Source organism: Hemicordylus capensis, chromosome 2 (genome assembly GCF_027244095.1).
Source record: "Hemicordylus capensis ecotype Gifberg chromosome 2, rHemCap1.1.pri, whole genome shotgun sequence".
NCBI lineage: Eukaryota > Metazoa > Chordata > Lepidosauria > Squamata > Cordylidae > Hemicordylus > Hemicordylus capensis.
The window spans coordinates 223,324,210-223,348,240 of NC_069658.1; the positions used below are offsets into that span (position 1 = coordinate 223,324,210).

The window sequence follows — 24,031 nt, forward strand, 5'->3', positions numbered from 1 at the left end:
TTCCAGTGAACTTGAAAACTTTGCTGATTGCTGTAATATTATCCTAATAACATTCCTGTCTTGACTCCTTGTTGCCTCCAGCTGGACTAATGATGATGATGATGATGATGATGATGATCAAACATAGGCTGGATGCCACCTGTCAGGGATGCCATAGCAAATTCCTGCATCAAGCAGTGGGTTGGACTAGAAGACCTCCCAAGGACCCTTCCAGCTCTAGAATTCAATGCTGCCATGAATTAGAAAACCACTCCAGAAATCTAGCTTTCTTGTTTATGACCAATCAATCTGCTTTATTGTTTATGAACAAGAGACAAATCTGCTATTTTGTTTGGAAGTGGTTCCTAAGAGCTGTTGGTCAATGGAACGGTCCAGTAGTGGGCTCTCCTTCATTGGAGATTTTCAAGCAGAGGAGGGATGGTCATCTTCCTGACTATGGGGAGACATGATCAAAGGGTATAAAATTATGCATGGAGTAGAGAGAGTGGACAAAGAGAAATCTTTCTCCCTCACTCCCTAGACTAGAACCAGTGGTCATCCCATGAAACTGAAGGCCAGGAAATTTAGGACCGACAAAAAGAAGTCCTTTTTTTCACACAGCGCGTAATCTATGGAATTCTCTCCCATGGGAAGTGGTGATGGCCACTAGCTGGGCTGGCTTTAAAAGGGGCTTAGATAAAGTCATGGAGGGCAGGTCTATCGATGGCTACTCGTCTGGTGTTTATAGGCCACCTCCAGCCTCAGAGGCACAATGCCTCTCAATACCAGTTGCAGCAGGGGAGCAACTGGGGAACATGCCTTCCTCTCTTGCCTGTGGGCTTCTCAGAGGCAACTGGTGGGCCACGGTGCAAAACGGGATGCTGGACTAGATGGGCCTTCTTGGGCCTGATCCAGCAGGGCTCTTCTTATGTTCTTATGCCAGGGATGCTTTAGCGGATTCCTGCACTGAGGAGGGGGTTGGACTAGAAAACCTCCAGGGACCTCCAGGGTGCCTTCCAATAACATTGTATCATTCTATGAAGGTTTTTAGTGTATCTACAAGAGGGAAGACCATAACCGGGATGGTGTTGGTGTTGGTAGTGTGTGTGTGCACTTATACACACACACACACACACACACACACACACACACGGTAGCCTACTAGGGAATATACTGGAGAAGGGTAGCCCACATCACTGCAAAACTCAAATATTATTTAGCCTATTATCTTTGCTGCTAAGTAGGCACCCAGATTTGGAAAGTCAGAATATGGCAACCCTCAGTCAAAACTAGAAAAAAAGAGACGGGAAGCAGGAAGTGAGCAAACAGGGTTGTACATACACATTGATATCCATTCAGTCCCTTTGGTTGTGACTCAGGGAATGCAAGCCGCTTTCTCTCCATCACTCTCCACATTAGCCATTCCAGTCCAGCTGGGCAAATGCTTGCAGAATTTCTGACAAGAGACCAAGTCTCTGCAGCTGAAGCAGCACTGATTTGTATCCCCTGTCTCTCCCCCCCCCAAAAAAGCCCCCAAGGAGATGCAAAGTCCTCTGCTTAGATGGGGCCTGAGGGAAGTCCCAGGTTCAATGCCTGGCATCTTCAGGAAGTACTGGGAGAGACTCCTGCCCGGCACCTTGAAGAAACCGCTGCCAATCAGTGCAGGCAATGCTGAGCTAGATGGAACAAGAGTCTGACTCAGCAGAAGGCAGTTTCCTGTTCCCTATGTACCCAAGTCCATGAGATGGATCCAAGACAGTGCTGTGTCTAGAAGTCATTGCTCACATCTCTGGAGGCTCAGAAGAAGACGGCACCCTCGTTCTTGTTTGTCTCTTGGTCATACGCTTGAATCTGCCCCTTGATGTGGGTGAGCTTCCTCTTCAGATATTCGCAGCGCTGCTGTTTTTCCAGAAAGGTGGGGTCCTAAAAGAGGGGACATGGAGGAGAAGGTACCCAAATGATTGGTTTATGAGAGTGCCCTATGTGCTGTCACAAGAGAATTAAGGGATGTTTAGAATGCATGCAAGTAGGAAAGACATGTGTTATTGTTGTGTGAGTCTAGCCATCACTCTATGTTCTTGTCTAGAGGGTTTTAGTCTATATGCCATAGGATTATCCAGAAGCACCTGACTGTGTGAGCTCTCAGTAAGCAGCTCTGCTCTTACTCTGCTCTTAGAGTAAGCTGCTCTGCTCTTTTATTTCAGTGGTTTCCAATCTGGGGGTCTCCAGATGCTTCTGAACCACAACTCCTATCATTCCCAGCCACAATACATTGTAGCTGGGGCTGATGGGAGTTGTAGTTCAGCAACATCTGGAGGCTCCAAGGTTTGGAACCACTGGTTTAGATTCCCATCCTTATGGCTTTTGTAGTTAGTGACAGCACAGATTTCTCACCTATGGAAGAACCAGCCAGTATCCACCATCTTCAGTAAGCATCTACCTTCCCTGTAATCTTCAGTTTGAACGGCAAAGCCTTGCAAGCTGAGCCTCTGAGAATGTAAGTCATTGGCACACTTGGAAGTTAAATAAAGCCTTAAAAGCTAGCTGGAAATTGGTCCTTCCTTTGAGTGAGTGCTTACCTGTTATTTATTTATTTATTATTTGTTTGATTTCTATACCGCCCTTCCAAAAATGGCTCAGAGCAGTTTACACAGAGAAATAACAAATAAATAAGATGGATCCCTGTCCCCAAAGGGCTCACAATCTAAAAGAAATATAAGCGAGACACCAGTAACAGTCACTGGAGGGATGCTGTGCTGGGGGTGGAGAGGTCCAGTTACTCTCCCCCTGCTAAATAAAGAGAATCACCACGTTAAAAGGTGCCTCTTTGCCAAGTTAGCAGGGGTTATGTCTTTGGGGGAGCCACTTTGGGGGACAACAAGGGTGAGGGCCAGGTATTTTTATTTTGACTTCTGTTGTTTTTAGGCCCTGGGTGTTTCAGATGTGTCTTGGTTTGTCTGGGGATGGGGAGATCCACTGACTATGGGGTGGCTATTCCCGTGGTAGTGGGGAATAGAAGAAGTAATGTTAGCAGGTCAGCAAGCCATTATAGGAGAAGGGAAATCAGAAATCTAATAGCTGTTTCCCCTTCCGGCTATCCTGACAGCTCTTTGACCTTGGGGAGCAGTGCCAACCTCCCACAGATCCTCACACTTTGCTCCTCTGTAATGCCAGGTGACAGGTCTGTCCAGAATAATTCAGAAACCATCCATGACTTGATACTGGATGGAGGGGCAGACCTGGTGTATCACATTGACTTGGTTGGGGGAGGCTGGTGGCCCAGTCTGGTCCCAGCTTCTCCCTCCAGGGTACTCTGTTGAAGAGCAGATGCAGGGACATGGGTGGGGAAGTGGAGTGGCTGTGGTCTATAAGAATAATATCTCCCTTGCCAGGATCCCAGTTGGAGTGCCAGACCATATCGAATATGTGTACTTAAGTTTGGGGACCAGGGATAGACTGGGACTTCTGTTGGTGTACCGATTGCCCCGCTGCTCAACAGAGTCCCTAACTGAGCTGAAGGACTTGGTCTCGGGTTTGGTGTTGGAGTCCCCCAGGCTTGTGGTGCTGGAGGACTCCAATGTTCATTTTGGGGCCAATTTGTCTGGGGCAGCTCAGGAGTTCATAGCGGCCATGACAACTATGGGCCTATCCCAAGTGGTCTTGGGACCAACGCACATTGCTGGTCAGATGCTTGATTTGGTCATTCACTCTGATCAGGGTGGTGTTCTGTGGGTGGGGACTCCTGTGATTTCCCCATTGTCATGGACGGACCACCATTTGGTTAAGGTTGGACTCACGATCATTTCCCACCTTCACAGGGGTGAGGGACCTATTAGAATGCTCTGCCTGAGAAGGTTATTTGATCCAATAGGATTCTAAGAAGCCTTGGAGGGATTTAGTGTTGGCTCTACTGGTGCAGCCAGCGTGGTATAGTGGTTAGAGTGCTGGACTAGGAGTGGGGAGACCCAAGTTCAAATCCCCATTCAGCCATGAGACTAGCTGGGTGACTCTGGGCCAGTCACTTCTCTCTCAGCCTAACCTACTTCACAGGGTGGTTGTGAGGAGAAACTTAAGTATGTAGTGCACCGCTCTGGGCTCCTTGGAGGAAGAGCGGGATATAAAATGTAAATAAATAAATAAACAAACAAACAAATGAAAGATGCTGAAAGGCATCATCTCATACTGTGCGGGAGATGGCAATGGAAAACCCCTCCCGTATTCTACCAAAGACAACCACAGGATAACCAGCCAGGAGTTGACACCAACTCGAAGGCACACTTTACCTTTACCTAATGGTGATCCTGTTGATGCCCTGGTGGAGAATTGGAACAGCAAACTCACCAGGGCAATAGACATGATCGCTCCTAAACTTGCTCTCTAATCCTTTCAAAATTAGCCCCTTAGTATATGGAAGAACTACGGCGGGCTGAAGCGGCAAGGCAGATGACTGGAGCACAAGTGGAAGAAGATTTGACTCGAATCCAACAGATTACTACATAGAGTGCGTTTGAAGATCTATGAAGAGAATCCAGAGGAGTTGTTCAGGGTTGTGAGAGGGCTAGTAAGTTCTCCTCCTCCCTTGAATCAGAACTTGGAACCATCTATCATCTACAGTGACATGTTTAACGAGTTTTTTGTGGATAAAATCTCTCGTATTCAGGCCAATTGTGGATTTAGACCCCACAATTATTGCAGTGTCTGAAACAGAGATGTCCAGCAACTCTTCTTATGTGGTCAGGCTGGATCAGTTCCAATTTATGACTCCTGAGGATGTGGACAAGCTGTTTGGAGCAATGCGGCCCACCACCTGTTCTCTTGACCCTTGCCCAACATGGCTGATACTATCTGGGCAGGGAGGTTGTTGTAGAAGGCCTAGTAGAGATTGTAAATGCTTCTCTGAGGGAGGGCAGGATGCCTCCTTGCCTTAAGGAGGCAATTATTAGACCTCTTTTGAAGAAGCCTGTGTTGGATCCCTCAGAGTTGAGCAACTATAGGCCTGTCTCCAAGCTCCCATGGCTGGGCAAGGTAATTGTGAGGGTGGTGGCCTCCCAGCTCCAGGCAGTCTTGGAGGAAACTGATTATCTTGACCCATTTCAAACTGGCTTTTGGGTGGGCTATGGGGTGGAGACTGCCTTGGTTGGCCTGATGGATGATCTCCAATTGGGAATTGACAGAGGAAGTGTGACTCGGTTGGTCCTTTTGAACCTCTCGGCGACTTTCGATACGATCGACCATAGTATCCTTCTGGAGCGCCTGAGGGGTTTGGCGGTGGGAGGCACTGCTTTGCAGGGGTTCCACTCCTAGTACCTCTCGGCAGATTCTAGATGGTATCCTTCAGAGAGTGTTTTTCAAAATCTGAACTTTGGTATGGTGTCCCTCAGGGCTCCAGATAGTCTCCAATGTTGTTTAACATCTACCTCCCTAAATGCCTGCCTGGAGCTGGTGATGGGCTGGATGAGGGATAACAAACTGAGACCGAATCCAGATAAGACGGAGATACTTATTGTGTGGGGTTGGGAGATGATTTTGATCTGCCTGTTCTGGATGGGGTCACACTTCCCCAGAAAGAACAGATACACAGTCTGGGAGTGCTTCTGGACACAAACCACTCCCCAGTGTCCCAGATTGAGGCAGTGGCCAGAAGTGCCTTCTGTCAGCTTTGGTTGCCAGCTACATCTGTTCCTTGGATAGACTTCAGACTGGTAGTACATCTGCCTGTCACCTGCAGACTTGACTACTGCAATGCACTCTATGTGAGGTTGTTTTTTTATGCAATCCAGAAACTGTAGTTGGCCCAGAATGCGGCCACCAGGTTGATCTTTCAGGGACTGTCCCTCAGGGACTGTTCTTCAAAATCTGAACTTTGGTATGTTGTCCTTCAGAACTCCTTACTGTCTCCGATGTTGTTTAACATCTACATGTTAAATATGTAGAGAGATCATCAGGAGATTTGGTGCAGGGTGCTATCAGTATGCTGATGACACCCAAATCTTTTTCTCCATGTCAACATCATCAGGAGAAGGCATAATCTCCCTAAATGCCTAAATGTCATTTCGGAGAGATCATATCACTCCTATCTTAAAAGATCTACACTGGCTGCTGATAAGTTTCTGGGGAAAATACAAGGTCTTGGTTATAAGCTATAATATTGGGATATTGGGATATTGGGATATTGGGATATATTCAGCTATTCTTTATTAGGTCCTGTAGAGGTTGTTGTAGATTCTTTCAATCTCGTCGTTCTGTACAGGACAATGACAATAAAGATTTATCGTATTGTATCGTATCGTATCGTATAAAGCCTTAGGCCCTGGTATTTAAGAGAACATCTTTTTCACTATGAGCTCCACTACCCATTGAGATCATCAGGAGAGGTTTGTCTGCAGTTGCTACCAACTTGTCCGGTGGCTACTTGGGGACGGGCCTTCTCTGTTGCTGCCCTGAGGCTTTGGAACGCACTCCCTGCTGAAATAAGAGCTTCCCATCTCTTACAACTTTTTAAAAGGCAGTCAAAACACATTTGTTCACCCAGGCTTTTAATTAGATACTGTTTTAATAGTTTGATGGTTTTTTAATAGTTTTAATGTTTTAAATCTTAAATTATTGTAATGTTTTAACCTTTTTATTTGTGGTTGTATTTTGTTGTAAACTGCTCAGAGACTTGCGTTTTGGGCAATATACAAATAGATTAGTTCGTTCGTTCATTCATTAGTTAGTTTAATTAATTAATTAAATTAATTAATCCATCAATTCTGGGATAGCCAAGAGGACCCAGTAGCTTCCTAGCCAAACTACCCTTTGCTTGGGCATCACTGTTTGGTTGAAAGGCTGCATCTGAATAGCTGAACAAGACACACCAACACATAATACCTTCTCCTGAGTGACCCTGCAGAGGACTCCGTGCTCAGGAGTGGAGCACCTCCCACTCCCACCCCACCCAGGATTGCCTACACAGACTGGCAGCGGCCTCCCCAAGGTTGCAGGCAGGAATCTCTCTCAGCCCCATGTTGGAGATGCCAGAGAGGGAACTTGGAGCCTTCTGCACACGAGCAAGCAGGTACTCTTCCCAGAGTGCCATGAACCATTTTTGGAGGGGCAAATTTGAAATATCCAATATACCCCATAACTTGAAGTATTTCATCTTAATCCCGTGTCTGGGGAAAGGCCCTAGAGATGTTGCCAGGGAATGAACCTGGGACTTTCTGAAGGCAAGCAGATGTTCTACCACTGAGCTATGTCCCCACCTCATAAGGGGAATGTCTTTCAGCAGACAACTATCAGGTTTTAAACCATCACTGCTGCTTGTACTGCCAGGTCTATGCCCAACATCCACCCCCCCCTGCCCCACCACTCATCTGGCCAATGCACCCTCCGACCTCAGCCAGCACCAGCCACCTGGGGAAGGGAAAGTGCTTGCAGGGTGCTGCCCCAGTGAACATGAGTAGGAGTGACAAAGTCATACTTCTCCTAGGGTGCCAAACCCCAAGGGACAGCCGTTCCTACGGGCTCTTGGGAGAGGGAGGGAAGACCATAATTGCTAGGCGGGGCCTGGAAGGAGGCTGAGACAGACACCAATGATCTACTTTTTGGGTGAGCGGCTCAATGATCCACCTGGAGACTGGGAAATGAAGGAGGCCAGTAAAATATCGGAAGGTTCGTTAGCTCACAGAGGGTCTTTTGGCATGTACACTGAGAGGGGTGTTCTTGACTCACCTGCTTCTTGCTCTCATATTCTTTCCGCACGGTGGAAATTCGGCTCTGCTCCTGCAGATGGAAAAAGCAACATTTGCTTGTGATTCTGAAGACAGAGATACAGACTCGTAAAAAGCAGCCCCCAAAGGAGTCTTTGCCCCAAAGAGCAACCCAACTTGTTTGCTTTTGGTGACTATTTCTTGACAGACACCAGGAAGTAAGGGGTGAGCAAAAAGTCACAACCGAGAATTCCCAATTTGGAGAAATCTAGGAACATTGGAAGCTGCCTTATACTGAGTCAGACCCTTGGTCTATCTCGGTCAATTTTTTCTACTCTGACTGGCAGCGGCTCTCTATGGGTAGGATTGCCATATTCAAGCTTCCCAAATCTGGGTGGCATAATTTGCATATTATGCAAATTATGTGGCAACTAATTTGCATTTTATTTATTTATTTGACAGATTTGTATACTTTCTCCTCCTTCTCTGCCCTCCCATGTGATCAGATCCAAAGTAAAATCCGGGCAGTCCGGGCAGCGCATTTGAAATCTGTGAAAATCCGGGTGGAATTTAGCAGCCGGGTGGAGGAACCGAAATCTTGGGGCTACCCTATATTCTGGGGGACATGGCAACCCTACCCATGGGACAGGAGTCTGTCCCAGCTCTACACGGAGATGCTGCCAGGGAATGAACCTGGAACTTTCTGCATGCAAGCAGATGCTCTGCCACTGAGGTATGACCCCCTCCCCCAAGGAGAATATCTTACAGCAGACAGTGCTCAAATATTGTCACCCGTCCAAATGCAAACTTGAGCAGACCCTGCCTAGCAGAGAGGACAATTCATGCTCGCTACTGAAAGACCAGCTCTGCCACCATCACTACAAAACTGGCACCAGCAGAGGAACAAGATAAGCTGAGAAGCTGAGTTTAGGCTCCTCCAAAAATGTGTGCAAAAGTTCCCCACTGAGAACTTATCTTTACAATGGGAAGGAGAGCTAGGTTTGTGGCAGTGAGCAAGAAATGTCCTCTTTGCAAAGCAAGATCTGCCCTGGCTTGCATTTGGATGGGTGACTGACTACATGTGAGTGCTGTAGGACATTTCCCTTAGGAGATGGAGCTGTAGCTCAGCGGTAAAGCCTCTTTTTGCAGGGAGAATCAAGTTCAATCCCTGGCAGCATCTGGGAAAGACTCCTGCCTGAAACCTTGGAGAGCTGCTGCCAGTCAGTGTGGGCAGTACTGAGTCACATGGACCAAGGGTCTGACTCAGTACTAGGCAGCTTCCTGTGTTACTATGAGTTGCAAATATTCATGCAATGTGTCATGTCAAGAAAGCATCAAAGATCCTTTCTTATCCATCCCACATAATATCAAATGCTCCAAACATTAAGGCTTATTACAGTTAAATGTGCTTTTTGCTTGCATAATTTATATGGAGCCTGGCCTTTCCTCTATAAGATAAACTTAATGCCAATTAAATAATAATAGTATAAGATTTAGGGCTAATTGCTCTGAAGGAGTCTGGCAGGAAGGTTTTGCCCGAAGGCAGTGCCTGGTCAGGATTTGGAATTCCACAAAAGAGCTAATGTTCCTTCACAGTCCAGGAGGCTTGCTGAATGGGAGATTTCCCTGGAAGGTGGAGACACCACCCAAGGTGACTCACCCTCCTCCTGTGCACGGAACTGATTCTGGTGCTTCGGTTAAAAAAATCAAATTCAAACTGGAACAGGGGTCCGTCATACGGTTTGAGAAAAACTGGCTCCTAGTTTGGTTCAATGTTCGAATCGAGTTGATTCTTTACCACTGTCGGCGCATGCACAGAGGCTGGAACCAGGCTGCGCTGCTGAGAGCACCAGACCCGGTCTGGCGTATAGAGGAGGTGCCACTGCCACTGCCGGTAGTAAGGTGCCTCCTCGCCACCGATCCACCCACCCAGCCACCATTAGAAGTGTTTTTAAAGCAGGTTTCCCCTTTGCTTGTTCCCCTTTACAAGCACATCCCTCGAACTGAATCAAACCAGTTCCGAACCGGTTCGATTCGAACTAGGGTTGGTTTGGTTTGGACTCGGACTAGCACCCCTAAAACGGGTTTGAATAGAACCGGTTCTGCACATTCTTTCCTCCTCCTTCCCCTCCAGCAGGGTTTGTGTGTGCATTAAAGAACAAAAGAAGCAGCCAGAGAACACAAACAAGCAATTTGGATTGAAGCAGATACCAGCCAGAGAAGCTAAGGGCTCTTCCAGATGGTGATATAAAAGCGGCGTCTTTTGAAACTTCCTTTATAGGTCAAACATGTTATAGAAAGGAAGAAAAAGATCAATCTCAAGCAAATTGCAATAAAAATTTGGTGAGTTTGTTGTTGTTTTTAACTCAAGAAGGTGTTTCAAAGAACATATCCAAAGTCTATCAAAATTTTATTCTAATCTGCAGAACCCCCCACCCCACTCCACAGACTGCCACAGATTGCCAGCAGATGACATTAAGAATATTATGCTATGGCCCCTACGTGGTGTGGAAATTTCATTTTATTTCCCATCACAATTTGCTTTGAAGTCTATCTATCTATCTATCTATCTATCTATCTATCTATCTATCTTTGTACAGCACCCCAAACTAATGTCTCCGGGCAGTTTACAACAACACAATACAAATTAAGACAAACATTAAAACATCAAAACAATTTAAAACCACAATTCTAGTTAAAAAGCTTTGGTGAATAAGTGTCTCTTTAGAGACCTTTTAAAGGTTGTCAGAGCTGGGGAGGCTCTCATTTCAGGAGGGTGCACATTCCAGAGACTTGGGGCAGCAACAGAGAAGGCCCATCCCTGTGTAGCCAGCAGACAAAACGGGGCCAACTGTAGACGGATCTCTCCGGATGATCTCAATGGGCAATGAGGCTCATAGTGAAAAAGACATTGGAGCTATTCTGACGATCAGTGGAAAGCAGGCTAAGGGTGCTTAGCCCGCTTTCCACCGATCGTGAGACTCACCGGGCTCGTAGCCGAGCCCAGTTGAGTCAAAGTGGGTCACCCGCTTTTGTAGCCCTCCCCTAAGCCCAGGTTAGTGGAGCAAGCACTCCGCTTGCTACCCTGGGCTTCCCGATCGTGAGTAGCTGCAGCGTGGCTCCACGCCGTGCCTACTCATGAGTAGACCCCCAGAGGGGAGCTGAAAAGCCACCTCCCGGCTCCAGGGGTCTCTCTAGTATGCCCTGAGCACTTGCGCAGGGCATACTGGAGCTCCCGCCCTGATCGTCAGCGGGGAGAGCGGGCTTAGCCCGCTCTCCCCGCTTAGCTTCACAAACCGGATCTCACTGATCGTGAGACCCAGCTCATTCTCTTAAATACCCTGGGCTTAGTAAGCTGTTTACAGCGTTGTAGGTTATAGCCAACACCTTGTATTTTGCCTGGAAACTTATTGGTAGCCAGCATAGCTCTTTCAAGACAGGGGTAATAGGGTCCTAAGTTGGAATATATCATCATCTAGAAGAGCCCTAAGAGAGCCAGGAAAGGAACCTTTAGGGTACAGGGTTCCCTCTCTATTACAGGAGGACGCTGCTGTTTCAGCTCCATCTGATGCTCAGCCTGTATCATAGTAAATAAACCGAATATTACAAAGACACCAGAAGTCTCCAGGTGATTGCTCCTGAAGGGGAAGCCAGTATCTGAATTTGCACCAAGGAACTTCTCACTGCTTGGGCAAGTGGAGAATGTTGACAATAATGCTGTAAAACCAGAGGCGTATCTAGGGAAAATAGCGCCTAGGGCAAGCACTGAAATTGCGCCCCCTGTCCAAACTTCCGACACCCATCTTTCAGATAACTTTACCATAATATCAGCTGAAAAATACAAGTCAAGCTCATTAATCTTTGAATATTTCAAAAACTATTTAGCTGTGGACGTAGCCAGACCAAAAAGTGCTGGAAAACTACACATTTCAGTATGCTGGGGCTCATGAAATATCCAAATACTATGTGGAAGTATACTTGGAAAACTAATGTCTAATTCTCTACTATGCATTGTAGCATCAGTATTACATAAGTTTTAAAAATAAATGGAGAATTTTACTTTTCCCAGATACTCTGAAAATAATTAAAGGATATGCAGAGTAATCTGTGTCACTGCTTGGAATATATTCTAGTCTTTCAGAAAGACAGTTAAAATGAGAGGAAGAGAGCAAGAAACTCCCAGTGGGCTTTAATACTAAGGATTTCACACTGATTCAAAGACAAACTCACCATTAATAGCCATATTATTAAGACATCACATTTAACTCACTTATCACAAGAAGCAAAGTGAGAGCAAATGAATCCAATTCTAGCTCATAAGCTTCAGCTCATTATTCACAAGCCCTGATTCTCTGTACATAGTGCCAAACTGAATATGTGTACAGTGACTTCTATTATATTAAATTAAAAAAAATACCTGTAGCCCCTTCAGGGGCTTCCTAAAGGCTGTGGGGTGGGTCTGCAAAGGTCTCCCTTCCCCTTGCTGGCCTCTAGGGCTTTGCAGGGATCATTTGAGCATGTGCAGTGGTCATTTTATATATCTACTAGTATTTTTAAGCCCGTTATAACAACGGGCGCTAGCCTTTTTACCCCCCTTTATGTGTTCTTCATCTTTTTTTTTCTTTGTGTGTGTGTGTGTGTGTGTGTGTGTGTGTGTTTGTCTCTCCTGTCCCACCCTCCCTCCTGCCCCACACTCTGGCCTCTCTTCCTCCCCCTCCCACCCCGCTCACACCCTCCCCTTCCTGTCAGCCTCCTGCCCCAGTCCCTCCTGCCACCCTACTCCCTCTTGCCCTTCCCTTCCCCCTCCCCCTGCCTAACTCCCTCTTGCCCTTTCCCCTCCTCCTGCCCCACTCCCTCTTGCCCTCCCCCTCCCCCCTGACCCACTCCCTCTTGCCCCGCTCCCTCTTGCCCTTCCTCTTCCCCCCTGCCCCACTCCCTCTTGCCCTCTCCCCTCCCCATGCCCCACTCCCTCTTGCCCCTCCACCCTGACCCACTCCCTCTTGGCCCTCCCTCTTCCCCCCTGCCCCACTCGTTCTTGCCCTCCTCCCTGCCCCATTCCCTCTTGCCCTCCCCCCTCCAACCCTCCCTCTTGCCCTCCCCCCTCCCCCACTTGCCCTCCCCCCTTCCCCCTCTCCCCTGCCCAGAAGAGTCATGCGCTTCCCCCCCCCCAACCTGGCAACTTTACTCACTGTTTTGAACGCGACGGAGAAAGGAGCTCGCAAGCAGAGCTCATTTCTCGGGCAAGCCTCTTCCCGGACTGTTGCATTGGGCGTAAAGGACGCCCAGCGGCAGTCTGGGCAGTGTCTTTGCCGAGAGAGGAGCTCTTTTTGTGAGCTCCTTTTTCCTAGGTCGTCGGGGTTGGTTCTTCTTTGGGTAAGGAGGTCTCGGGCAGCTGGGTGGGCGGTTGGCGGCGGCGGCCGCAGAGGCATTTTCCTGGGCCATGTTGGCCCTTGTTCATGTGTGGGGGAGCGGGGAAGGCGGGATCGGCCTACTGGGAGGGCGGTTGGCGGCGGCCGCCACGGTGGCATTTTCCTGGGCCATGTTGGCCCTTGTTCATGGGGGGGGGTGCGGGGATGTCGGGCTCTAGTGTGGGGAAGTTGGGCCCCAAAGTTTTCCCCCTGGCCGGCTTTAGCGGCAACGCCAGGCCTCGGCGGCGGCTCCGCCACCACCTCGGCCGGCTTCCCCCACCGCCTCTTTCCCCTCCGCCTCTTTCCTATCTTCGCGGCGGCCGCTTCTGGCCCCGCCGTTTCCCTCGCCGCCTCTTCCCGGCTTCTTCTGAGCAGCCGCTTCTGGCTGCCCAAGATGTCCGCCGGGTACCGGCGAGCGTGTCTCCCTTGCCCTGTTCTGCGCCTGCGCTTCGCGCAGGCGCAGAACAGGGCAGGGAGGCACGAACACACGCTTGGTGCCCGTCCACGGACGGACACCAAGCGTTTTATTAGAGAGGATATCTATATCTATATCTATATCTATATCTATATCTATATCTATATCTATATATCTCCACTGAAAACAAAATGGCTGCCATGCATGCTCAAATGGCCTCTGCGAGGCCTGGCATCTAGGGCCTCACAGAGGCCATTTGAGCATGCACAGTGGCCATTTTGTTTTTGGTGGCCATTTAATTTTTTTTTTTAATTTTTAAAAATGGCGCCCCCCTTCAAGTGGCGCCCAGGGCACGTGCCCTGCCTGCCCTACCCTAGATACGCCCCTGTGTAAAGCCATGAAAACCCATTAATATTCAATAAGAATGACCTTCTTGTTTTGATAGCGACGAGGCAACTTGGACATCAGGGTTTCCAGCTCCTTAAATTTCTGCAGTGCTGCAAGGACTTCACAGTGCAGTTCCTTATACTCTGCATATTGATCCTGGAAGACAGCTTTGTATTTTTCCCGGCCATCCATGCTTTCAATGGCTGGGTACTTTCTACTCAGTACAAAAGGGGACAAAGAGAAAATGAAGAAGGCGCTATCAGTAATGGGGAATGTTAGAAGAGCAACCAGGGCAGAAATCCAAAGATGAATTCATTTGATTATATTTGAAAAGATATATATGCCACCATTCTTCATAAATGCATTCATGGTGGCTTACAACAAAATGTATTGAGAGACACCGTAAAACACAACCTCTAAAATAACAGAAATGCAGGATAAGGCAAATATGAAAACAGGGCCGTCGTTAGAGGAAGGCTTCTAACAACCAGTCTTCAACTTTGAAATCAAACAGGGAGGGGGGAAAGCCTAGAATCAAGGAGCATGTAGATTCAGAGAGGCAGGGCCAACACTGAGAAGGCTCGCCCACACATCACCGATAATTGTTCTTCAGAAGGTGACGGGATTTGCAGAAGAGCCTCTCTGTATGATCTCTGCATGCAGAAGGTCTCAGGTTCAATCCCTGGCAGCATCTCCAGGTAGGGCTGAGAGAGACTCCTGCCTGCAACCTTGGAGAAGTCGCTGCCAGTCTGTGAAGACAATACTGAGCTTGATGGACGAATGGTCTGACACAGTACAATACAAGGCAGCTCCCTATGTTCTTATGTTCCTGTGTTCTAAAGCGTTTGGTCCCTTCTGTTCATTCGGGTCTCTCCACAGTCTTGGTACACAGGAACATAGGAAGCTTCCATATACTGAGTCAGACCATTGGTCTATCTAGCTCAGTATTGTCTACACAGACTGGCAGCTGCTTTTCCAAGGGTGCAGGCAGGAATCGCTCTCAGCCCTATCTTGGAGAAGACAGGGAGGTAACTTAGAACTTTCTGCTCTTCCCAGAGCGGCTCCATCCCCTGAGGGGAATCTTACAGTGCTCACATTGGGTCTCCCATTCAAATGCAACCAGGGCAGACCCTGCTTAGCTAAGGGGACAAGACATGCTTGCTACCACAAGACCAGCTCTCCTCCCTATGATAAAACACTGCAAAAGAGCCAACTTGATGTGCTTGCACATGTGCTTGCAAATATAGCAGCCTCAAGATCCTGTGTGGTGTTTTGCCAATATACAGCAGCAATTGTTCACATTTATGACGACACACACAACTGCCAATGGGTTTCCCATGGAGGTTTATGGGTGCCCCCTGCTGGAAACAGGATTCTGGAGCAGATGCACTGATCTGACACGTCTCATCTCACTTTTCATATTGGCCATGAGTAATAGGAATGAAATTTCCATATACAGAGGCAGGAGACTTCTGCCTACCCGATAGTGGAGCACATGCATGAAAATATGAAGACAGGCCATGCGTCCATCTAGTTTAGTGTTGTCAGACAGCCTGGCAGCAGCTTTCTGGAGTATCAGACCATATACCTTTTTAGCTATGTTTAGCTATATTTAGCCTAGTTGTGGTCAAAAGGCAGGCAATTAATTCAAGGTCACCTTTTAATACTTCCTTTATATACTGGAACAAAACAATTCTTGGATCAAATCATGTCCTGACTATGTTTAATCACCACAATATATCTTTCAAAAAATTCCCCGTTACTGTGGGCATAACTCCAAAACGTGCAGTATTACCCGCTCCTGCAGCCTTCCAGCAACCATCATCTGCTCAATCAGGGATTCCCAATCTTGGATCCACAGATGTTGTTGGACTACAACTCCCACCATCCCTAGCCACAGTGGCTGAAGGCTACTGTGACTGTGGATGATAGGAGTTGTAGTCCAACAGCATCTAGGGACCCAAAGTTGGGAGCCCCAATGTTAAGTGATAAGTACTTTTAAAACAGGATGTAGGCAGCTTATACAAAAAACTTTCCCTTCATGAACATTAATCATTTGTTCCATGTTGTAGGGTTCTGATTGTGTCCTTCAATGAAACTTCCAGTGTGGAAAGGAACAGAGAATATAAACAGTGCACCAGTCAAACATTGGCAAGAGAGCATCCATATTAGTATCTGGATTGAATCTGGTGTCTGGAGTAACTGGAGTAATTGGATTGAGAGCCAGCGTGGTGTAGTGGTTAGAGTGTGGGACTAGGACCAGGAAGACCTCAGTGCAAATCAGCCATGAAACTCACTGGGTGCTTCGGGGCCCATCATTTTTCTCTCAGCCTAACCTACCTCACAGGGCTGTTGTGAGGATAAGCATAAGCGATGTACATCTCTCTGGGCTCCTTGGAGGATGAGTGGGATATAAATGTAGTAAGCAATCAAAATAAAATAAAATAAAATAATCAATCAATCAATCAATCAATCAATCAATCAAATCTTGGTCTCTAGAAAAACCCTATTCAGATCCATGTCTCAGACTTCATAATCTTCTAATTCCTTAAAATGGACCCCCTCAACTTCCTCTTTGCATCGTTAGCCACTGCAACATTTCCACTTACATTATGTAATCTGGAATCACGTGTGGTTTGGGGTTGTGGCCTGTCGGGATGGCATAATTCAACATCTCTAGATCCTCAGCCATCTCTGAAAACTCAACGTGCCTGGTGACCTTGCCTGGTGGGTGGGTTTCCTCTCGGGAAAGGGCATCTTTTGGTTCCACTCTCAAGAAGATCGGTTCTTGCTGCAAAAACATTTTTAAAAGAGGCCAGAGAGACATTCATTCACAAATCATAAGTGCAGTCTGCAGATCTGAGGGGATCCTGGACATTGCTAGCATGGTATAGCATGAGACTAGGGTTTGGGAGACCTGGATTTAATTCCAGAATGGCAGCATCTCCAGGTAGGGCTGGGAAACACAAGCCTCTACATTGAGTCACACAGCTAGTCTACCTATTACACACTGTCTGATCAGACTGGCAACAACTTTCCTAGAGCTTTCTTATTTGGACTACCTGGGATTCTTTAAATGGGAAATTATTCAGACTAGCTTAACCCGCACAGAGCATCTGTGCACTAGTACTTGATTGCTCCCCTCACCCCCTGCCACAGCCCCCCTCGCCTCAGAGATCTCTCCCAATCACATGTTCCTGTTCTAGTCCAGTGGTTCCCAACCAGGAATAAATTGTAGCTGGGGATGCTGGGAGTTGTAGTTCAGCAACATCTGGAGGAACCCTGGTTGGGAACCACTGCTCTAGTCTCACCAACCATCAGGTCCCAGAGCATGGTCTGAGGGCACAAGATGTAGACACCTTGCCGAAGCTAAGTAGGATTTGGTGTGGTCATTGCCTGGATGGGCAGCCCATGGATATCATCTTTGGGGGTGCAGCTGTAGCCTTTGAGGGCAGAAGGAGAAGGTCCTAGTTTCAGTCCCTGGCAGCATCTCCAGGTAGGGCTGTTCACAATCTTAGGAACATAGGAACATAAGAAGCTGCCTTCTACCGAGTCAGACCATTGCTCCATCTAAGATCAGTATTGTCAACCCAGACTGGCAGCAGCTTCTCCAAGGCTGCAGGCAGGAGTCTCTCTCAGTCCTATTTTGGAGATGCCAGAGAGGGATCTTGGAACCTTCTGCATGCAAGCATGCAGGTGCTCTTCCCAGGGCAGCCCCATCCCCTGAGGGGAATAGCTTACAGTGCTCACATATGTAGTCTCCCATTCATATGCAAACCAGGGTAGACCCTGCTTAGCAAAGCAGACAATTCATGTTTGATGAGACCAGCTCTCCTCTAGGACAAGCGCCGCTGCCAGTTAGTGTAAAGAATACTGAGCTAGGTGGACCAAGGATCTGACTCAGTATATGGCAGCTTCATAAGATCTGATTAGACCCCTTTCCCCATGCCAGGGTCCTACCAGTTTCACCATGATCTTCCTAGCAGCTTCGTGCCTCCACATCTTAAGACAGACGAGGGAGCCAACCAGGTAGAGCAGCATGGTGACGAAGAGGAAGGCAATGGCGGCCACCTGACCCCCTTCGACCCGGCACAGAGCCACGACAAGCGGGTTGTTTGCAAAGAGAGAGTAGCACAGGCCGCCACGGTTGACGTCGTTGACGTAGGCAATGGCAGCCGCCATGTACAGCAGGAACATGATGAGGTTGAGGGCAAACTCCGTCAAGGGCCACCAGTGAGAGTCCAGAAGGATTGTCCTGTAGTACATGGTCACGCCAAGGCCTAGCAGGATCACAGTCACGAGCCATACCAGACTGGCCACCACCAAGACAAAGGGGGTCATCGGGCCATAGTAGTTGTAGCCATATCCTCCCCCGAAGATGCCGCTGGAGGGCAGATTGCCGCCATAAAGTTGGGACCACTGATAGTCCTTTTGGATATATGCCGCAGTGCAAGCAAAGACCATCCCCCCCATGATAAGCTCTAGGCCCCCCATCAGCCTCAGGAGGCCGGGCCATGACTTCATGTATGCATATTTGTGGTTATAGGCCTCCAACTTCTCCTTGTAGCTTGGTGGACCCATTGAGAGGTCACCATGGCTTGTGGGGGTCACCGACTTCCCGGATTTTGAAGGGCCGGTGGAGTCTGAGGGTGGCTTCTTGAAATCACCCTGGCCCTCATCGCTGGAAGTCTCTTCCACATCAAATGTGGTTCTGCGTGGGTGTTCTAGCAAGGGAGACACTGGTGGGGAAGCCGTGATGCCTTCTGGAGAGTAGGTCAAAATATAAGGCTCCTCCCAGGGCTTTCGCCGCCGTCTTTGAAAGAAGGACTTCCAAGATGGCGGAATGAAACGCCTGACAGGCCTCAGGGAAGATGCCTCTTGGTTCTGAGGTATCTCAGTGAAGGTTGACTGGGCGGAAGGGAAAGGCCTACAAGAAGAGGCGTGAAGACCATCCACACAACTGGAACCTGAAGAGTTTCCAGAGCTTTTTGCCCAGGGTTCCATTGGATGTAGCTGGTTGGAAGGATCTAGAAGTCCTCCCTCTGCATCTGCCACAGGCTGCCTCTTTTCTCTGGCTGAGGTAAAGTTGTCCTCAGAGGCCATTTTCCAAAATGGTCGCCTGACTGAAGTTGAACCATCTGGACTAGGCTTTGTGTATTGCTGGAGGGAAAGAGTAGGGATGAAGGAGCTTTGCAGGTCTTTGGCGTTGCTTTGAGAACTAGAGGGGAAGTAAAGCAACCAGGTTAATGATCAAAATTCATAGCAGTGCTGCATGCTAGGATTCAATGTAAACCACATAGATATTTGCCTTTTGGGAGTATAAAAATTGTATAAAATAAAATAAAATAAAATAAAATAGGGCAGCTTTTGGACTCATGGGTAGGAGGTGGGTAGAATGGAGTTGGTGTTCATCAGAGGTTTCCAGTCTTGGGACTCCAGATGTTCCTGAACTACAACTCCCACCATCCACAGTCACAATACCCTTTCGCCATTGTGGCAGGGGATGATAGAAGTTGTAGTCCAACACAATAGGAACATAAGAAGCTGTCTTTTGGTCCATCTAGCTCAATATTGTCTACACAAACTGGCAGCTTTGATGGCTTTAAAAGGGGCTTAGACAGATTCATGGAGGAGAGGTCTATCAATGGCTACTATTCTGGTGGCTCTGGGCCACCTCCAGCCTCAGAGGCACAATGCCTCTCAACACCAGTTGCAGGGGAGCAACAGCAGGAGAGAGGGCATGCACATGCCTCTTGCCTGTGGGCTCCCCAGAGGCATCTGGTGGGCCACTGTGAGAAACAGGATGCTGGACTACATGGGCCTTGGGCCTGATCCAGCAGGGCTGTTCTTCTGTTCTTAGCAGCTCTCCAAGATTTCAGGCAGGAGTTTTTCCCAGCTCTACCTGCAGATGCTGCCAAGGAGTGAACCTGGGACTTTCTGCATGCAAAGCATGTGCTGTATCACTGAGTGAGAATCCCATAAGGGGAATATCTTACAGTGCTCACATGTAGTCACCCCTCCAAATGCAAACCAGGGCATATCCTGCTTAGCACAGGGACAATTCATGCTCACTATTAGGGATGTGAACAAACTGATTTTTTAAAATTTGATTTGTGCCCGCATCAAATCATCCATGATTTGTTTTGTGTCCAAATCTGTCCCCCTGAATCACCCCAGATTTGGTTTGGATTTGATTTGATTTGGATCTATTTGGACCACTTATAAAGGTCCTAGGGCACTAAATTTGGGTGGTGGGTAGGTCCCCATGGGTGCCACCTACCAGCAACATTTCAAGGCAGTAGGGCACTTGGTTGATTTTTAATGATTTTTAAAAGTTTCTACTGGTTTTGTATATCCCCACTATAGGAAATAATGGAGGTTTGAAGTCACCAACCCTAACCCTAACATGGATCCTCAGCTTTCTTAAAAAAAAAAAAAAAATCTAAGCTCTAGCCCTTGTAGAAGCGGAGTTATGGAGCAAAATGTGCAGTCACTATTTTTCAAGGGTTTGGATTCTTTGGTGTCTAATTACTTTTCTTCATATTGCATCCCTATGAGGATTTATTATACGCCTTCATTTCTTCTGTTCATTTTGACTGTCATTGGACAGTGCCAACTGTCAACTGCCATGTGTCAACTACACCCCCTACACACATCACACACACATCACACACACATCACACACACACACACACACACACACGTACTCAGTTTATTTTTTAGGAGTGTTTGAAGTGTTTAGATTCTTTGGTATCTTCATTACACACCTTCATTTCTTCTGTTCATTTGGCCACACTGCTTTGCGGGTGGGGGTGGGGAATTAGTGGCATCCCATGTGCCAACTACCCCCCAACCCGCAAGCCACTGGGTACTCAGTTTATATTTTAGGAATTGTTGAAGTGTTTAGACTCTTTGATGTGCAATGAATCCTCATAGGGATTCATTATGAGGAAAGGTTATTAGACACCAAAGAGACTAAACACTAGAACATAAACTGAGTAGTACCCCACTGCCTTACGGGTGGGAAGGATGTGTGGTTGGCAAATGACAGTTGACAGCTGGCACTGTTGAAAAAACAGTCCAAATGAATAGAAGAAATGAAGGTGTGTAATGAATACTCATAGGGATTCATTGAGGAAAATTTATTATACACCAAAGAATCCAAACACTTGAAAAATAGTGACCACTCATTTTGCTCCATAACTTCACTTCTACAAGGGCTAGAGCTTAGATTTTTTTAAAAAATGAAAGCTGGGAATCTGGGGGAATTAATAGGAGGGATACAGATCTTGAATAGATTCGAATGAAATCAGGCATGATTTGATTTGGACCGGCATCTAGGCAATGGATCACAGGGGTAATTCGTTCTGCCTCCAAATCACCTGAATCAGCTAGATTCAGGTACAAATTGATTTGTACCCCAATCGATTCACACATCCCTACTCACTACCAGAAGACCGGGTCTCCTCCTGCAAATATCTGGGAACCCAAGGCTGGGACCCCATGGTGTATACCCTGTGTAACAGCCCTGTGCTCCAAAAGCCACGAACCAAGAACAAGCACATATGACATGCCTTTGTATCAGGTCGTACCACTGGGCCAGCTACCCAGGTACAGTCTCCTCCCACTGGCAGAAATTGTCAAGGCATCAGGCAGAGTACGGCCTCTTCCCGCTTGTACTTGTACTTTCCGAGACTCAAACTCAGGGATCTTCTGCATCCATCACAACCCATTTATTGGAAAGTGGTCAGAACTCAGTAAAGACACTATGTTGAGTCAGATCACTGGTCCAGCCAGTCCAGAACTGTCTACTCTTACTGGCAGCAGCTCTTTTGAGGCTGCTTCAGCTGAAAATCCTTCAAAGGAAAGATATAAGAGGACATTGTCTTTGTTATGAGCTCTGCTGCCTATTGAGCTAATCTGGGGAGATGCGTCTGGTCTGCCACCAGTTGGTCTGGTGACTACTCAGGGATTAGCCTTCTCTTTTGCTGCCCCACAGCCTTGGCATGTGCTCCCGGCTGAAATCAGAGCCTCCCCATCTCCGACAGCCTTTCAAAAGGCCCTTAAAGTGCATTTATTCACCCAAGATCTTCAACAGATTGGTAGAATTGTGGATTTGTTTTAAACTGCTTTAATGTTTTGATTTTACATCATATTTGTTGTAAACCACTCAGGGATATGAGTTTGGAGCGGCATACAAATATTCAGCAGGCAGGCCAAGGACTGGGCCTGGGATAAGAGAGAAGAGGATGAACCGTGGGGCATGAGTGCTTGCCAGACCAGATCCCCTGGATCAGAGTTCTTGACATCAGCATCCCCTGTAACTGGGATTCCCAGATATTGTTGACTACAACTCCCATCACCCCCAGCTGCAATGGCCTTTGGCTGGGGTTGATGGTGTTGGAGATGGAGTTCCAGTGCCCTGACCTTTTGCACCATCTATCCTAATGACCACGAGGGGCATTGGAAGCAGAGGTAGGTAGTGAGGGTCTCCTTTACCCGTCCCTGCTTGCCTCTGCTCTGTGACTCCTGCCTTGACTGCTCAGGTTCTTCCTGTAGTGAGTCAGTCCTCCTCCTTTCCTCCTAGAGAGAAGATGGAAACATCTCTCTTTCTCCCTACCGATTCATTATGTAGCTGATCGATAGGATAGGTCTTTCCTATCTCGAATGTGCTTCACCAATGAATCAATGTAGTTTAGACTCTACAGTGATCTCCATGCGTGTTCCTTAAAGCGCTGCAACAACTAAACTCTGCACTCTGTAATTGGAGTGGTGGCTTCCTCGGTGCTTTGCTAAATAATTACAAACCCCAACAGATAGGAATTGTAGTCAACGATATCTGGGAATCCCAGTTACGGGGAACACTGCTTGGCACTCACAATTTACTGTCAACAGGATACATGGGCATAAACACCCCCCCTTCCCTCTCCTTCTCCCTCCCTCTCTCTCTGCCAAAAACTTACAGGCTGATTTTGGCCATCCCGCTCACATGCCTTTCCACCCTCACTTCTCCCCCTCCTCCCCAGGCCCTTGTTTTGCCTTCCCGATGAGTTCCTCCTACATACTGCCCCCTCCGGCCCCCAAAACATGATCTAACGGTCCCCCACCCGGCGTAGGACGTTCCACATACCTTCTCCTCTTTTGCGAATCCCGGGCGAGAGGAGATGCTGTTGGGAATGGGCCCACACTCTACGCTGACTCAAGCCTCAAGGAAGCAGGAAATCTCTCTCTCCTCTCCACCACAGCAATGGGCGGTCTCCGCTGCAAGAGACCAAAAATAATTCTGTGATGGACAGAAAGCTTCAAGCTCCGGGTCCAGTCAGTTATCAGCCTCTAGTGCAGTTAAAGATTAACTACTGGCCAGCTAGAAGCCTGCCCAGGAGGTAGGTGGCACACACTAGATCCAGGCTCTGTGACAGTGTCCTGGCCGCAGCGGGTATGTTGGACTGGCCTTTTTGGAGACATACTTCAATCTCCCCAACCGCCCTCGATTTTCAGATTTTTATATATATTAAAAAATCCATACCAATATCTTGCACTTTTACTTATGGAGACAAAGGAAAAGTGTAGGTAGGATTCTATGCAATTGTCCTCCAGTGGTCAGGCTTTAAATTGTATGAACCTCAGAGCTCCAACTTATACGTCCATTTCACATTTCAAGCCAGAATTGTTCCTGAAGCAGGCAGGAAGTCAATGAGATTTCCTCCTGAAGAACAATGCTTGAAGAGGGCATGCTCTGACTCCTGGGATGGAAAATCCCATCTGTCATTCCCTCCTCTCCTGACCAGTACAGAGCAGGAGCCAGATTAAGTGAGCCACAATGAAGCACCATTGGAATAACTGAGATATATAGCTAACTATATCTCACAGTCTGGCCACTGTGACATGTTTGCTAGGTTTTTTGCCGATAAAGTTGCTCGCCTTTTGTCGGAGTTGGATTCTAATTGCTCAGTATCCATTGAGGTAATCATAGTTTTGTGATACTATCTGGGATACCTTTGAGCTTGTTGAGGCTGATGATGTGGACAGGGTTCTTGCCAATGTGGGCACAGCGACCTCTAGACTGGACCCTTGTCCCTCCTGGCTTTGGGAAATGGTTAATGTCTCTCATTGGGAGGGGTTTGTTCCATCAGCCCTTAAAGAGGCAGTGG

General features: G+C 47.7%; 1 protein-coding gene across 3 annotated transcripts; it reads right to left on the minus strand.

The window, feature by feature from the left end:
- Positions 1 to 283: 283 nt before the first annotated feature.
- On the minus strand, positions 284 to 23,119 carry OCEL1 (occludin/ELL domain containing 1). 3 transcript variants are annotated; one of them, XR_008316583.1, is made up of 7 exons: positions 23,011 to 23,119; positions 17,841 to 19,098; positions 16,490 to 16,671; positions 13,923 to 14,094; positions 7,693 to 7,743; positions 1,321 to 1,902; positions 284 to 433 (listed from the first exon to the last, which is right to left on the minus strand). XR_008316583.1 is itself a non-coding variant. In XM_053298001.1 (6 exons), the coding sequence occupies exons 2-6, from the start codon at positions 18,981 to 18,983 to the stop codon at positions 1,777 to 1,779; spliced, it is 1,674 nt and encodes a 557-aa protein (XP_053153976.1). In that variant the 5' UTR covers positions 18,984 to 19,098; positions 23,011 to 23,119; the 3' UTR covers positions 1,292 to 1,776. The 3 variants fall into 3 exon arrangements, 2 of the variants coding, with proteins under 2 accessions (XP_053153976.1, XP_053153977.1); XM_053298001.1 differs by lacking the exon at positions 284 to 433 and having other exon boundaries at positions 1,292 to 1,902; XM_053298002.1 differs by lacking the exons at positions 284 to 433; positions 13,923 to 14,094 and having other exon boundaries at positions 1,292 to 1,902.
- Between the last annotated feature and the right edge of the window lie 912 nt (positions 23,120 to 24,031).